Source organism: Rosa chinensis, chromosome 2 (genome assembly GCF_002994745.2).
Source record: "Rosa chinensis cultivar Old Blush chromosome 2, RchiOBHm-V2, whole genome shotgun sequence".
Lineage (NCBI taxonomy): Eukaryota > Viridiplantae > Streptophyta > Magnoliopsida > Rosales > Rosaceae > Rosa > Rosa chinensis.
Window position 1 is genome coordinate 5634442 of NC_037089.1, and position 17450 is coordinate 5651891.

Sequence of the window (17450 nt, forward strand, 5' to 3'; positions counted from 1 at the left end):
GCTGCTTCTGCGATTGCCTAAAACATTAGTATATTGTATATCAGTTATAACCCACTTCCTTATAATTGGTTACGGATTCAGCGCTGTTAGGTTGATTACGAGATGTTCTTCATGATTCAAGAGTATTGAATCTCCGGAGATGTGAAAATCATGATCCACTATGAAACTTTCTAGTTGATTACTGCTGGAATGTGATGGATTGATCTGGGTGATGAAAATGAAGTAGTTGGTGTAGCTGAGAGGATGGTTTTTAGGCCCACTTTGAAGAAGAAGACAGAGATACTTAACCACGTTGAAGGGCTTGTGTTCTGTGGAGAATTTTGGTGATATAAAAGTATTGGAACCAAATATGAACACGGGGTGGAAGAAACCAGAATAAGGTCTAGGTTTTCTGTCACGTAACAATCTAATCGCCACGTCGATCTATTTTCTAGTGTTGTGTAGTATTTCCACAGTGCCACTACGAGTTGCTACTTCATTGGGTTTGAAATAATTACTTGTTGAAAAATAATGGTTACATATATACACGTATGTGTATGTCACCTTATAGGCTTGTAGTGTTGTGACAGAGAATTAACGCAGAGCGAGGATTACTTTACCATGGGATGCAAGCAGGTTGTTCCACGCGCGTGTGAATATTTTTGGCGTTTTGGGTTTAGCACTTGGCCACCTCTGCTCTACCTTATCCAATTTAAGTTGTCAAGTGTTTTGCTGCTTGTTTTTGTTTTTCAAGTCAAGGGGAACCCAAAAGCTTTTTAGGCCCAAGATAAAACCCTTAGACGCATGTGAAATGCTCCAACTGTGCATTGCAGATTTGCAGCACAGTGCCTGACCACTTTGACAGATTTGGGATTCGAACATAGGTCGGGGAGCACACCCAATTAGGCAAGAACCACTAGACCACTTGCAGTGGTTTTGCTGCTTGTTGATCGTGTTGAGTATGTGGAGTGTTGTCTCATATCTTGGATTAATCATAGTGTGTTAAAGTCTGTGGAGTTTGGAGTCTTGATTTTGGGCATAGTATTTTGTGTGATTTAATATATTACTTGGATTCCTAATTGATGTAGAACAAATGACGACAAAGATCGAAGAACAACTTGATTGTAAAAAGGGAAAACCCAATTTGCTGCAAATTTGACATTTGGTGTCCGAATCATGATTGCCATACATTTTCGGAAAGGGAACAACGCTAGGAACAAAACTCGTCGCTTTGCCACAACGTGTGGGCTTTTTGGGGCTTTCGGAATTGTTTCGGGTCTCAAAACAGCGGTTTACTATTTTTCAAAATTTTCAGTTTTCTAGTTAGTTTTGGATTTATTTTGTTTTAACCCGTGGGATTTAGGAATTCATTGTTAGTTGCCCTAGAGTTTCTTTTCTCATATATAAGCAACCTTAAACGGCTGCGGAACCTATCTTTTATCATATTGTCAATCAAATTGAGAGTTTTCTCATTTATCTCTGGTGGACTCTAGAATTCTTCTTTTAAGTTTATTGCTTGTAAACCTGTGTTACTTTCGACTGCGTCACTAATGGATTCATAAAGAATCTGGCTTCTCTAGAAGATTGTGTAGAGTTATAGATTTTTCACGTGTTATTCACTTTTCACTTGTTGTTTTCTCTTCGATCTATTTGTTCTTCAAACAAAACTTTCATGATTATGAAAATGTCTAAATCAAATAAGGTGCTCAATTTATACTCTTCTCTAGGTTAATTAAAGTGGGTGAGGACATTTTATGGGTTTGAGTAATGATACTTTACTCACCAATGGTTAATCTAAAATATGGGAATTCAAAATCCAGAAACAATTAGGGATGATCAAGTAAACCAATGATTAATCAAAGAACAGAGGTGGGAAATTCCTTGGTGAGCCACTTATTCAGCTCTTGCTCTTTTAATACTGAATAAGTGGGAAATTCGAACCTTCGCTATTCTCAACGATACTGAACAAATGGAGAAGAAACAAAATTAACTTGAAATCTAAAAGGATATCCATATTTCAAATTGAAATTGAAATAACCTATAAAATCCGATGGTGAGAGAGGAAGAGGCTAGGAAGAGAGGAGGAAAACATTTGGAGTTGTATCCCTAGTTCGTAAAACTTCCCAATTCATGAGAGGAAGTTGTGATGTTATGAAAAAAGAAGAAGAAGTTAGTGTAACTCAAGTAACGGCAACATTAAAACAGTTTAGGAAGGTTTCTCTTGTACTAGCTAATGTGTCAACTCCTGTAATCATTGGATTGAGATATGATGAGATTTATGTAACTTCACACAATGCTCACTTTAGAAGAGCTAAATCCTATTCATATTCCTAAAAAAACAAGCTAGTTAAGTTATTTGGTTGCAAAGTTATTTCTGACGCAGACGGATTGATAACTAGGTTTACCAGCAATAAACCTAAGCAAAGGATTCTGGAGTCCACAAGAGATAAAAGAGAATAATCTCAATTTTATTGATAAAAGATGATAAGATGCGTTCTGCAGCCTTAAGGCGGCTTATTTATAAGAAAATAAACCCTAGGGCGACTAACAATGGAACCCTAAAGCCCATGGGTAAAAACGAAAACAACCCGAAAATAACTAGAAAAACCAAAACGCCGAAAAATAGAAAAATGCAGTTTTGAGGCCCTAAACGACCCTGAAAGCCCGAAAAAGGTCACAGGTCGTGGCAAGGCGACGAGTTTGATTTCTGGCGCGATTCCCTTTCCGGAAAGATAAGGTGCATCCCAATCGGACTCCGGACGCCCATTTCACGTCTACTAGTCACTTTTCGTTTTCCACCTTTAACACGATCCAATTGTTCTTCAAATTGGACCGCCATCTGTTCTGCATCAATTTCTTACTGTACCCTTAATGGATTAGGTCTTTAATAACTATATATCCTTAAGACATACTTATATAGTATAAATATAGGCTAGGGTTCCTGGGCTGAAGGTTATTCTGCCTCACTAGAGGTTGTATCTTATATATGATTAATCCAAGCTTCTAGGTTGATGTGTTTCTATGGATTTTTTGTTCTTAAAATTTAAATTTGTATTTAATATCTAGTATGCAGTAATGCAGCAAGAAGTGACCCAATTACTCGATTTTACTCAAGGACGAGACCCTGAAACTCCGTCCTCCCTGGTAAGAATTCCTGGCTCCGCCTTTCTTAATTGTAGCAGGTTCTATATATTCGGAATCACCTTAACAACAGCTATTAAGGTGGTGCGGACCCAGGATTTCCCAGTAATCAAGCTATATATACAGTTGAACAAAAGCGGTCCTTTGTTGATCACCTGCCATTCGCTGTCACTTCATTCTACAATTATGTCATTGTTCAACTATTTATGGTGCTTCAATTGCATGTAATACTGTAATAGTGTATTATGCAGCTCTGCCGATATGTGTGCTGAGAATCCACCAAGCGATGATACACGTACTAAAGATCCGATTTATCTTCTTCAAGCATACCTGTCATGCTTTGGGAACACGTGTAGATATTCGTGAAAATTTTCATATCCTCAAAGTGAAAAGTTTATCACGATTCGTCCTTCTGAGTATTGTAATAAGGATCATACTAGAATTATGCAATCTTCTTCAACACGTATGATCGTGGACTTTATTAAGACTGAGTTGTGTTAAACAGCGACAAACGTGGCCCGTGGCCCACCATTGTACCGATACTGTCCAAACTTAACCACCCGTTAGGTGTTGTCCTTCTGAGTATTGTAATAAGGATCATACTAGAATTATGCAATCTTCTTCAACACGTATGATCGTGGACTTTATTAAGACTGAGTTGTGTTAAATAGCGACAAACGTGGCCCGTGGCCCACCATTGTACCGATACTGTCCAAACTTAACCACCCGTTAGGTGTTGAGTTTTTAATTACAAAAGGCCTCGGTACAATTGGGTGAGATCCACCCACTTATAAGTTATATTTTATTTGTCACTTTTCCAATGTGAGATCTTTCCTCTCCAACATGCCCCCTCACGTGCAACCTACTGGACACTTGGTAATTTCGATGGCAATACAGGGAACCCCAATTTGGGCTCATGATACGTGCCTACGTGGAGACGCAATTGGAGAAGGACCCGCTCTGATACCATGTTAAACAGCGACAAGCATGGCCCGTGGCCCACCATTGTACCGATACTGTCTCAACTTAACCACCCGTTAGGTGTTGGGTTTTTAATCACAAAAGGCCTCGGTATAATTGGGTGAGATCCACCCACTTATAAGTTATATTTTATTTGTCACTTTTCCAATGTGAGATTTTTCCTCTCCAACAAGTTACATAAGTAGAAGAGCGTAGAAAGCAGTGTGTTATTGTGGATCAGATACTCGAATTAGTTCAAAGCTCGATCATATGAGGTACTGGTGAAACAGAAAATTATCGATTATTTGGAAGCCAATACTAGTCCTTCCAATACTCGTGGGACGTGTACTATTTGCATGGTTAACTTTGAGGTTGGACGTAATGCTAGTCGATTGCCTTGTTTGCACATTTTTCATGGATCATGCATTGCTGTTTGGCAGCGGAGAAATCATAGTTGTCCCATTTGCCGGATTCCAGTACGCACCTGAATATATATCGTGGTTTTAATAGCTCATTGTAGGATCTGCGTGGCAATATCGATCGACACGTGGCCATCCTCTGCGTCCCCTTTTTTTTTTGGTCACAATCCTCTGCGTCTTAAATTGTTAACACATACATCAAATAAGAACCATGCTTTCGTTTTTATTTACGTACTTGCCATAAGCCTTCCCCCCACCCCGGAATAAACGCACACTGCGTACTGAGTTCGCGGACTGCGTAGGAACCCACTAAGCAACTACCATCACATGTCTCTAAATAGACACACCCATCATCTCCATATCATAACTCTCTGAATTTCTAAGATCGCACCAGGTCTTACCATAGGTTTCATCCCTCACTTCCAAATTATTGTATCAACAAGTTATACGTTACGAGTTTACACCGTCAGGTTAAGCAAGCCTCAATTCATCATCCAACATCCCTCGAATCAGTAGGTAGAGAGCTCAACTCCACGACAGCCACGAACCAAAATATGAGTAGTGTATACCCGATACCTTTCCATCTTTATGTATAGGTGGGCAAAATCAGGGCAGAAGCCTGAAGGCGATGCAGTGGCAAGTACGTAAATAAACAATCAAACGTGGTTCTTTTATTAGTTATATCTATTAACACTAAAATCTCAAGCATTACCACGCGTCCATTGTCATCGATCAGTCAACCTTTAAAAAAAAAAAAATCAAAATTAAGTTGACAGAGACTGACGAGGCAGCCATAGCTAAAACAAGAAGCTTCACAGTCTTAAAGTGTCAACCACTAGCAGACAGTTGCAGTGATTTAGTGGTTTTTGTCTAGTTTGGTGTGCTCTTTAATCTAGATTCGAATTCTGAAGCCGTCAAAAGTGGCCCGACACTGTGCTACAATACACAGTTAGAGCATTTCACATACGCCGAAGGAATTTATCTTAGACCTAAAAAGTCTTTGAGTTCCTCGACAAAGTCAAAAAGAGTCTTAAAGTGTCGGTTTCCAAATTGGGAAATCCGGCAGTCAAGCTTAGCTTTTTGTACTTCCGATCCTTCCCTAATCCAAAAAGTTGAGACCCAAATGATCATCAAAACAGCCACCGCGGCTTTCCTAGCCATACTCACCTCCTTCACCTTCCTCCTCTTTTCTCCGACCCCAAAATCCTCCTACCACTCCCTCTTCATCTCCGACTCCCTCTCCTCCAACACCTCGATCTCCCGCCACCTCCACACCCTCACGCGCCGCCCCCACGTCGCCGGAACCCCCGCCAACGCCGCCGCCGCCGCCTACGTCCTCTCCATCTTCACCTCCTCCAATCTCCTATCCCGCATCACCCCCTACCACGTGGCCCTCACTTACCCCATCTCCCGCTCCCTAAGCCTAACCCCTTCACCTTCATCACCACCCATCACTTTCGACCTCCAACAAGAAACCTACCCCGGCGACCCTTACGCTGACGTGGCAGCCGAGGTCCTCCCCACTTTCCACGCTTTTGCCAAGTCCGGGGATGTCACCGGTCACGTGGTTTACGTCAACTACGGGAGGGTAGAGGACTATGAGACACTGAAGAAAATGGGAGTCAACGTTTCTGGTACAATCGTGTTGGCTAGGTATGAGGAGATTTTGTTTCTATGTTTTGGTTATAATAGAAAACATACCACGGAAAAATAGCAACTGTAACTTGTCTAATTTCGCAGGTATGGGGAGATTTATAGAGGGAGCATAGTGCAGATTGCTTATGAGCAAGGGGCGGTTGGCACTTTGGTGTATACCGATAGGAAGGACTACGGCGGAGGAGGCGGAGGGAGGTGGTTTCCGGAGGAGAAGTGGCTGCCGCCGAGTGGGGTACAGGTGGGGACGGTTTACAATGGGATAGGGGACCCGACTACGCCGGGGTGGGCGAGTAGTGAAGAGTGTGAGAGGCTTTCTGATGAGGAAGTGGAGAAGGGTGGGGATTTGACTTTGATACCTTCACTGCCTATTTCTGGTGCTGATGGTGAGACTATTTTGAGGGCCATTGGAGGACAGGTGGCGAATGATGATTGGCAGGGGAGTGGGGATGCCCCAACTTATAGGGTTGGTCCAGGGCCTGGGGTTGTACATCTTAGTTACGCTGTAAGTCTCAATTAAACCAGGTGAAGCATTTTCATGTGTTCTGTGTACTTTTAGGCACATGTTTATGTTTATGAAGATATCATAACTGTCTTTTTGACTTGAAGTAGAACTCAATGTGCAGCAAGTTTCTATCTTTGCACTGATTCTGATGTTGGTTTTAGGGGAAGCAAGTTATAGAACAGATTGAGAATGTGATTGGTGTCATAGAAGGTGAAGAAGAACCTGATAGGTAAGTTTGAGTTTTTTGCAAGTTCAGTTCTAACATTTGAGAATAAGCAGCATCTATTACTACTAGGATGTCAGCCTACAAAATGACACTACAAGTAGTCTTCATAATGTACTTCTATGAATGAAAGAAAAGAATCCATGCCATTGTAAGTTACCGAATATATGCAGATTTGTCATTCTAGGTAATCACCGGGATGCATGGACATTTGGAGCTGTTGACCCAAATAGTGGCACTGCAGCACTGCTAGAGGTAATATTGGACTTGAATTCTGTAGCATCATCAAGTTCCTGTTCAAACTCAGCACAAGCTCCTTTTGATGTGTGATGCAGATTGCTCAAAGATTGGGGAAGTTGCAGGAAAAAGGGTGGAAACCTCGACGCACAATAATCTTGTGCAATTGGGATGCTGAAGAATATGGCCTGGTCTCCCTTTCTCCCTCTGTCACTATTTCTATTTGTATGTTTCTATGAGATTGTAAACTGAATAAGGTTTACAGATAGGATCAACTGAATGGGTAGAAGAAAACAGAGACATGCTAGCTTCGAGGGCTATTGCTTACTTGAATGTTGACAGTGCAGTATATGCGCCAGGATTCTGGGCCTCTGCCACTCCACAGCTTGATGAACTTCTTAAGCAAGCTACTCAACAGGTATTGCAAAAAAGCATATCTAGATATCCCAACACTATTATTACACTCCAGCTCAGTGATTCAAAATTTGAATTTGAAGGTCAAAGATCCTGATAACTCATCACAAACTCTCTACCAAGCATGGATTGGTTCCAGCAGTTCTCCTACAGTAAGAAATTGCTTCACAGAACTGTATAAAACTTCATTGCTGTGTTTAAGAAAAATTACAATTCATGTCATTTCTGTTCAACCAATCAGCTATCCAAGTCTTGCATTATCTACACATAATAAATGTTGGAAGACGTTTTTCATGAAATGTAATTTTAAACGCTGTATTTTTCATACAAAGATTGGCAGGTTGGGAAGTGGAGAATCTGATTTTGCAGCTTTTGTTCAATATATTGGAATTCCGTCAGCTGACATGGCATTCGGTAAAGGTAACAACACATTTGATGTGGCTAAAGCTCTCAAGTCTCAACCATGATTGCCACTCAAAAAATAGGAAGAATGGCATACTTAACTTCGCTACTTAGCATTATGATTTAAATGGCTTACAAATCATTTTTGAATTACAGGATACCCAGTATACCATTCCATGTATGATGACTTTGTATGGATGGAAAAATTTGGTGATCCTTTCTTTCATAGGCATGTTGCAGGTCTGCTTTATTCTTTTCTCCTTCTTCAATCTCCAATGAAATTCTTTTACTCCACTAAAAAAAAATCCAAGCACTATAAAGTTACACTCTTACAATGACAACGTAAATTCAAGTGTCCCAACTGATTGTGTTTGTGTTGAAACCAGTGGCAAGTTTATGGGGTTTGATAGCTCTTTGGCTAGCAGATGCAGAGTTTGTGCCTTTTGATTATACATCCTATGCGCTGGAGCTACAGGTAAGGCAACACTATCTTTCAGTTAACCACTGTATGTCTGTATGTACTTTCGAGATAATTAGACGTGTTAGTTACATTCAGTCAACCTGAACAGAGTTGTTCTATGATATTGAATCCTTGATTGACAGAAATACATGAAGGATTTGGAAGTCGAGATCTCAGATAAGAACATAAACCTAACTCCTCTGTTCAAGTCCATTGAGGAGCTCAAAAAAGCAGCCACAATAATCAACAACCAGAGAAGGGTATCAATTGTGTTTCCTATGAATCTTAATCGACATTTAATTTCACGAATGTTCTAAATTGGAAGCATAACTGTACAGGAAATAGAACAAAACGAAGGTTGGCCTTCAATATGGAAGAAAGATCATTTCAAGGTGAGAGAGCTCAATGACAGACTAATGATGGCAGAGCGTGCGTTTACAGATCAAGATGGTCTATTCGGAAGGTCATGGTATAAGCATTTGGTATGTTTCTTGCAAGGTTTCAACAGAAGTTATTTCCTTTGTTGTCATTTGATTTTGATCCTCAATATATCTCATAATAAGCTGATGTACCTAAGCCTCAATGCCAATCTTTTATTGTGATTAGTACAAAATGGGCCAATTAGTGTAGTGTTTTTGCAGATTTATGGGCCCTCAAGGAATGATGATTACGGATCTAAATCGTTACCCGGCGTAGATGAAGCCATTGAAAAGGCAAAGAGACTGAATACAGCAGAGTCATGGAAATTTGTACAACATGAAGTTTGGAGGGTCGCTAGAGTTGTGAGACGTGCTGCAAAAGTCATCAATGGTGATCTAACATGATAGGCTGATAGCTAATGAGACATGCCGACTGAAACAGATCGATTTCAAATGATAGCTTGTATAATGTTTTAATCAGATATCTCCATGTACAAAGGAGGTTCTAGTTGGATCTCTAAATTTGCTATTTGGACATCTTCTACTTATTGGACCCCTAATTCACTTTTTTAAATTCTTAAATAGCTAAGTGCACCTCTTTAATTTTACCAAAATATTCTTGAACAATTAAATTTATTTTTCAACAAACTTTTGTTCTATTTTTTATTATCTCTATTAATTAGAAGAAGAAGCAGAATGAATTGACCAAATTGCAAATTTGGACTAGTCAAGTAAGTCAAGTTTCAGTTATTAACGCTGCTCGTGAGTGCCTTTCCTAAAAGCGAAATTCTTTGATGTTGGTTCCCCCGGTTCTATGAATCAATCCAACATTTTGGGGTGTCGTAAGCCATGGAGAATTGAAGATATAAGCTTTGAAGAAAAAGTTAAGGGTAGCAGCAGAACAAACTGATGAGAAATTACAAGTATTTTTTGTTACTGTTGCATTCATCTACCCCTTCCAAAAGTTGAAACGAATAAGGAGTAGTTTTGCTTACAAGTATAAAGGCCAAACTTATCTAATTCCATCTTCAAAACATGGGACTTTAATAGAAAACAATAACAATTTAAAAATTTCTACAAATGTATTATCTCGCATCCAAGCATGGGAGATTGAAGGGAGAACATACTTTGAAAGTAAAAAAGAAAAACGTCGTTAGTTTGTCGTGGGAGGTAAAAAGAGTTTTTTCTTTTTCTTTTGATCCTTATATGTCTTTTTATATGAGTTGACAAAGTCTAATAACTATTGAAAAATGATGGAGGTCCAACTACAACCACCCATGTACAAAAGGAAAAAAAAAAAATTCAGAAAATTTCTTGGTTTTACCAAATTAAGATATCGGAATATTAGTGTGGTACGATGAACTATTGTCATTAAGAATTAGAAAATAAATTCCTAGACCCTGTACAACTAAGAATTTAGATGAAAATTGTTTGATGCACAAATTTGTTTATCAAATAATATGTACATCTGGTTCAATGTCGTCACAGTTTTTTTTTTTTTTTTTGGAGAAACGAAAAAATACATTAAAGGGATCAGCTCCAACGAGAGCTCAGAAGGGGGGCCTCAACCCGTAAATACAAACACATGCTAACAAGCAGAGGCGGAGCCACATAGGGCACAGTGGGTCCCGTGACCCACTGACTTTTTAACATACAAATAAAATTTAGTTACCTTTGATCACCAAGTACTAGCTTGGTGTAGTGGTTGGGATTCACTTATTAAATAATTATAGATGTTTTTCTTTACTTAATATATTCATTTAAAAGAAAATAAAATATTATTGCATTCTGTTAAATGATTGCTGGATTTTATTTACTAAGAAAATATTTTACTAATATAGCTAAGAATACTATTTTGAAACGATTTTAAAATATGAAATCACGTCGATGACAATAATCAAGTTAATAGATAGAAATTTTATTTAGAGATTTTGTATGTTTTTATATATCCATTTGTGCCTCAGTAAACTTAAATTCTGGCTCCGCCACTGCTAACAAGGATTTATCATCTCCACCTGTCACATACAAGACTGGGAATAGAGAGAAAATCTGACAAAACCCAGTAAGGGAGAGTGAATAAAGCTAATTAGAGACAATTGGAGGGCAGGGGAAGCCATCCGATCCGTCTTCAGCACACGAAGCAAAGAGGGTGGTGGCAAGGATGTCCATCTGAGAAGACCCACCATCCTTAAGGCAAGCAATGCCGCTGCATGAGCGACTGAATTCGCTTATCTGGGAATCCATTCCCATCTGATTTCAGAAAAGAATTTACTCCTCCTCTTAATTTCAGCGATCAAGAGGTGATTTCTACAATTCCTACTCTTTGTTTTTGATTGAATATCCCTGATAACTTCCAATGCATCAGATTCCACGATCACTCTACCAGAAAGGAGTTGCTCTTGCTGATGACGACCTGTGGGGAGACTATCGTCCGATTAAAGATAAAATCGCAACTGGCAGTCTAGATCTTCCAACAATAGACACTAATCACAGTAAGTACTCTCTTCTTTTCAACTGCATTAGGAATTAAGGAATTGATGCTTAATATCCAGTTGTCCAAAGTTGTGATGCACTGTTTATCAATTTTCATGCCTAATGAGGATCCAAACCATATCACATCTACCCAAGGGCAAAGGAGTAAAATGTGTTCCATCGATTCCTCATAGTTCCCACATATAGGAAAAGTAGAAGATGCGGCTAACTTCCTTTTATAGAGATTAAGAAGTGTTGGGATAGCACCTGATATGGCTCTCCAAAAGAAGTTTCTGATTTTTAGAACGGTATCCAATTTCCATAGTAACTTCCACATACTGCTATCCACCAAATGAGAAGAGTGACTTGCGCTTTGCTTAGTCCTGTTTTGTTTAATGTGAAGCCAATGATATCCAGACTTTACAGTGTCGTCCCTATTTTTGTTCCATGGCCATATTAGTCTGTCACACCCATATTCATTTTCAATGGGAATCGTCTGGATTAGACTCACCTCACTAGGTTGTAACAGATGTAGTATTGGTCCAAGTGACCAAGTGCGAGTTTCCCAGTCAATTAGGGAGTGAACTCGGGCATGCAAGTTGGTAACAACATTATTGTTGTGGGCAAGCAGTCCGATACCTGGGGGTGGAAGCTAGTTATCTTTCCAGATATCAATTGACAATCCATTGTCAACTTGCCAAGTAGAACCCTTATAAATTAAGTCCCTAGCTTTAATCAAGCTTGACCATCCCCATGAGGCTCTGTACCCCTTTACTGCATCTTTAAAGTCTCTGTCTGGGAAGTATCTAGCCTTCACAAATGTAGCCCATAAAGAGTTAGGATCTTGAATTAGTCGCCAACACTGCTTTGCGATGAGGGCCATGTTGACATCTTGTAGGTCCCTAAAACCCATGCCGCCCTCCGCCTTTGTGAGCCCCAAATGCCCCCAACTCTTCCAGTGGATCTTATTTCCAGTATCATTGGACCCCCACCAGAAATTGCCAAGTAGGGAGTTGATCTCAACGCATAATGAAGCAGGGAACTTGAAACAAGCCATAGGATACACTGGAATCGCAGTAGCAACTGACTTTTTTAGAACTTCCTTTACAGCCATAGACAAAGCTCCTTGCTTCCATCCATCAATTTTCAGGCGGATTCTCTCCTTTATATACCAAAGGGCTTCCTTTTTTGATCTCCCCCAGAGAGTCGGTAGCCCTAGGTATTTCCCCGGATTGTCAACCACATTAATATTTAATAATTCACATATCAGCCTGCTCATCTGACTTGGGTTATTAGGAGAGAAGAAAAGGCTAGACTTCTCTTGATTAATGAGTTGGCCCGAAGCTAGGCTATATTCCTTCACAAGCCATCAATTTGTAGACAGTTTGGAAGAGTAGCTTTCAAGAAAAAAAGAGTCATCTTCGAAAAAAAGGTGTGAGACCATAGGACACCCTCTGCTGAGTCTGATCCCTTTGACTATGCCAGTGGATAATGCCTTTGTCATTCTCATCGACAGAACCTCACTCACAATAAGAAAGAGATAGGGCGAGAGAGGATCGCCCTGTCTAAGGCCTGTGCTGGGCTTGAAAAAAGAGCCGGGGCTCCCATTTAGAACTATTGAGAAGGACACAGTAGTGACACAACCCATCACTAGCGTCACCCAACTTCTAGAGAAACCAAACTTTAGTAAGGCAACCTCCAAGAAATCCCATTCAACTCTGTCGTAGGCCTTGTTCATGTCTAGTTTCAGTCCCATCTCGTGGTTTCCCCCTTCTCTTTTCAACCTTAAGTAGTGATAGGCCTCATGAGCTAACATGATGTTGTCTTGGATTTGGCGGTCCGGTACAAAAGCATCTGGTTTGTTGAGATGATTTGTGGGAGAAAGGTCTTAAGCCTATTAGCAAGGAGCTTGGACAAAATCTTGTAGGAGTTATTACAAAGACTTATAGGTCGGAACTGTGAGGTTCTTTCGGGATTTGGGGTTTTCGGAATTAGTGCGATGTGGGTCTTATTCAGTGCCTCTAGTCTGATTCTGCTAGCACCAAAATCCTTTGCTGACTCCCAAACAATCTCATTTACTATATTCCAGTATCGATGATAAAACAGTCCAGAAAACCGTCAGGCCCGGGAGCTTTTAGAGCTCCCATCTGGTAGGCAGCAACTTTCACCTCTTCCAATGAGAATGGCATCATTAAATCATCATTCATTGCAGGACTAACCACCAAATTGACACCAGAAAGAGCTTCACCCCATTCTCTGTTCCCCTGGCTTTGAAAAATCCTCTTGAATTGATAAACGTAACCCAATAAACCCCAATTTGATGAAGGCTGCCACATTAATCTTCTGGTTTTGGGTATAGATGGTTTTTTCTCGGGTACAATAGATCTCCTCATATGCTTTTTCTTTTCTCCTCAATTTGGGTAACTTCAGTTCTTTCCCTATTTTTCTCTTCTCCTTTCCCTTCAAGAGTTGGACATACTCTAAGGCTTACTTATAGTAACACAGAAAACCAGGGGTACTTGCATACCTAAAGCGTCCAGCTTGTCGCTCAAACTCTTATGCCATGGCTTTCGCCTCTTGCTCCTGATCCTCTTCTTCCTCCCTTGCATGATTAGTACATATTCACTCTGTTACATCCTCACCATTTTATTTTAAAAACCTAAGATGGCAGAGAGTACAATTCTTAATTGTTTGTGTATAATATGCACCCCGTTTGCATTGTGTTTCATGATAATTCGCAGTTGTTTCAAGAATAGCACTCACGAAACAGAGGAAGATATTGAATCCGGCCAGCTATGATCAGAAAGTTCAGAAACTCCACCATCACATGCAGGAGCCAAGTAACAATGTCAATGTTGATGCACAAACAGCATAGCAGGATTGGAACCAATGCTATGAAACTTTCGAATATCAAATGGAAGTTGTTAATGGATCGAACTGGCAGCTGTATTGGTGATCAGTGTAGTATTTGCCAGGAGAAGTTTGACGAAGATGAGTGCGTGATGCTTCGCAAGTGTAAGCATGCATATCACCGTAAATGCTTTATATATATATATATATGTATAAATGCCTCATTTGCATCTTTAGATATATTATTATGTGTCACGTTTAGGCTGCTGCTTCTTTTATTCATTATTTTGTAATTGTTTCAGCTCTGTGCTCTTTTTGAGTACCTTGCTTCATTTTTTTCTCAGAGATGTTTTAGTTCTTGTCCCCCTCTCTTTTTTTGTACTTTCTTTTCTTTTTGTTAGTAAAATAAAATAGAGGGACGGACGGTGGCGGGTTCCCGGTTGCGACGGTCCCCTTTCTTTATTGATTGTGGGTGGGTGCTAGTCATCCCAAATCGGCTATCGCAGAGGAACTAATATCGCATAATCCTCTATTTAATTAAAAAATACATCAATATATTAACATTGTCCCCTTCAAGAACATCAAACCCCTCACCATGGCTACTTTAATGCGTTGTTTCTCTGTTATGCGATCACCAGTGTGTAATGATGATGAAGATGGGGGAAGATACAGCTACGTACTCTTTTCTTTTTGGTGAACCTCGATGAAAACAGGAGTATCTCTTCAAATAGAAAGAAGTAAATTATATAGAGGGGAACTGTATCAAATCTGTCGACAACATCAATAAAAACGGAAATTAAGAAGACTCATTTGGTCCAGATAATAAAAACTATGAATGATAGGTAGAGCCAAATCCCACCAAATAACTAACTCTGAGGAAGTAGTTCCATAATCTACTAATACATCCTCGGTTTGATTCTCTTCACGAAATATACAAGTAGATACGTGCTTCTTATAGTATTAAATTGATAAATAATGATAAAAAAATTTCAAACATGGTGAGCTGTGACTTGTTAGTTAATTATAACTCAAATATTGTAAAAGTCATGAATTCAATTCTCACTAGCATATGTAAAGGTGGGGAGGGCTAAGAGTTTTAAGGAAAAAAAAATGAAAGTACTGTTTTGCTGGACTTCTAGTATTTGTAGTATATCTCAAATGGTGTCCTATATGTATTTGAACTATACATCCAGTAGGGTTTGTTATATGTCGATCAGGTATGTTGTTGTTTTACATTTACTCAATTTTGATCAAAATCCTTCCTTTTTATACCCTGCATATATGTACTAATAAACCACTGAACAATTATAATCACATTGTTATGAACAGATAAAAACAAGTTTTTTTTTTCCCGTGTATATCTCCTCCTCCGTTTCAAAATAGCACTAGCTATATATGTGTAAATTAGTCTTATCCACTCAAATCTGTAAAATTATTTTACGAGAAAAAATTTGTTGCCTTCAAGAACCCTACACCTTGGTAACTTTAAATCCTTCTGGCTGCTATAGGCCTCTGATTGATCAGTTAGTCTGTCTCTCTGAAATGACATCGTTTTTGGCCCCTGCTCCTCAACCCTCTCATCAGGGATTAAATCATGGTGAGTTTGGATTTATTATACTCACAATATACATACTAGTTCTTCTCTGCGTCAGAAAACCAGAGTACGTCCTCTATCCTTGTTTAAAGCTTCTGTGTGTCTTCATACTCGGGCCATTTGTTGTGTGCGCCTTCATACTACTCGGGCCAATTTTTGTGTGCTTCAAAATTATACAGACCATCATTGTAGATACGAGACACCAAACAGGTCAAGCTCACCTTGATATCGAATCTGGCGGCCACCAGTTACCAGCCGCTCCACCGCAGCAACCTGCTGGTAACAATGCTGGACAGCCACGACGGCCGAAGGATTGGAGTGGATACTATGAAATTTTTAGTCATCTGAAAGTTGGTGAGTGTAGTATTTGCCTGGGAGAGTTTGAGGAACCAGATGAGTGTGCGAGACTTCGTAAGTGTAAGCATACGTATCACCGGGAATGCATTGATCTGTGGCTACCTAAATCTTGTCCGATTTGTCGTCAAAACGGAGTATAAGAGATGATAGATGGCTGTAGCTTGTTGTTCTCCTAAACCTTACTACTGTGAAAATGATGAAATCTATGATTGGTAGGCTTCTAATTCTACAGTTTTTGGAAATGTTTCCTGGTTGCTTTGTCTCATATTCTCGCCGTGTGCTATTATTTTTTCTGGGGGCGGCATATGTATTTTGCAATTTTCTTGGTTCCTAAACCCTGAATTTTGTTGCATAATATTTCTTGATTTGTAATTGTACCAAAGCATAATTTCGTCATTCATAAAATTGATGTTTCAGTGTAAGCGAAAACTATGATCTTGTATCTAGAAGCCAAAGAAACAAAAAGGATTTGTACATGAGGATGAGGTAGAGCATATATAGCTTGGACTTATAGAATTTGTAGTATAGCTAGTGACCTATCTGGATTTGAACTATATGTATAGTCAACTAGAGTTTGTTAGTTATTGAGATAAGATTTACCAAATTTTAATTAAAAACCGTCCCCTCAAATTACTGAAATTGTTCCACAATAAATTTGTATCACCGGAAATGCTTGATTAGTGGCTTCTCAATCGTGTTTACGTTCTCAATCGTGTTAGATATTAGATATAAGAACAATTCTTAGATTCACCCCTAGGGTGAATAAGCATATTCACCACTGTTGTCGATTAATATATTTTTACTTAATAAATTTATAATCTAACGGTCTATATTTTAAATTATCTTTTAAAGATTATCTTTGTAAAAAATCAATAGAATCGGAAATTATTTAAATATCTAATTGAATCAAACAAATGGATGGTTCTAACAACACTTACTACTACTGTGATAAACTGTCCATGTATTTCATAGAAATGAATAACTAAGTTTTCAATTTTATTGATTTTTTATAGAGCTAATATTTATATTACGTTATACAATATGAATGGTTGGATTAGAAAATTATAAAGTTATTATGTGTTAATAGCAAGAGAGGGTGAATGAGCTCATTCACCCTAAGGGTGAACCTAAGAATTGTTTCTCGAGATATAATAACTTCAGTATGTACTCCTAATTGTATCATTCTAGTCTGTAATCACATGCTTTGCATGGTGATAAAAATTTTAATTGTAAAAAAAAAAAAAGTTATATGTAAAATAAATAGATTCAATGGGTAATTATTGCAGCGAGAAAATAGTATGAGAGAAAAGTTGAGGTTGTAGGATCATTTCTTTTCAATTTTCTTAATAAAATCATAAAATTGTC

At 39.0% G+C, this 17450-nt stretch overlaps 1 protein-coding gene and 1 long non-coding RNA gene across 3 annotated transcripts; both read left to right on the top strand.

Annotated features, from left to right (window-relative positions):
* Nucleotides 1-5242: 5242 nt before the first annotated feature.
* LOC112189968 (probable glutamate carboxypeptidase LAMP1) lies at nt 5243-9380 on the top strand. Of its 2 annotated transcripts, none has more exons than XM_040515530.1 (14): nt 5243-5313; nt 5524-6152; nt 6240-6657; nt 6819-6886; nt 7054-7135; nt 7216-7342; nt 7465-7535; nt 7615-7683; nt 7864-7951; nt 8090-8173; nt 8320-8408; nt 8537-8653; nt 8732-8875; nt 9035-9380. In XM_040515530.1, exons 2-14 carry the CDS (start codon nt 5623-5625, stop codon nt 9215-9217), a joined length of 2070 nt encoding a protein of 689 aa, XP_040371464.1. In that variant the 5' UTR covers nt 5243-5313; nt 5524-5622; the 3' UTR covers nt 9218-9380. The 2 variants fall into 2 exon arrangements, with proteins under 2 accessions (XP_040371464.1, XP_024185145.1); XM_024329377.2 differs by having other exon boundaries at nt 5245-5313; nt 7216-7308; nt 7383-7535.
* Nucleotides 9381-10815: 1435 nt separating this feature from the next.
* Nucleotides 10816-15419, top strand: LOC112190994. The gene is made up of 3 exons (XR_002932740.2): nt 10816-11112; nt 11178-11304; nt 14026-15419. It is a non-coding gene; the product is annotated as an uncharacterized LOC112190994 (long non-coding RNA).
* The last annotated feature ends 2031 nt before the right edge of the window (nt 15420-17450 follow it).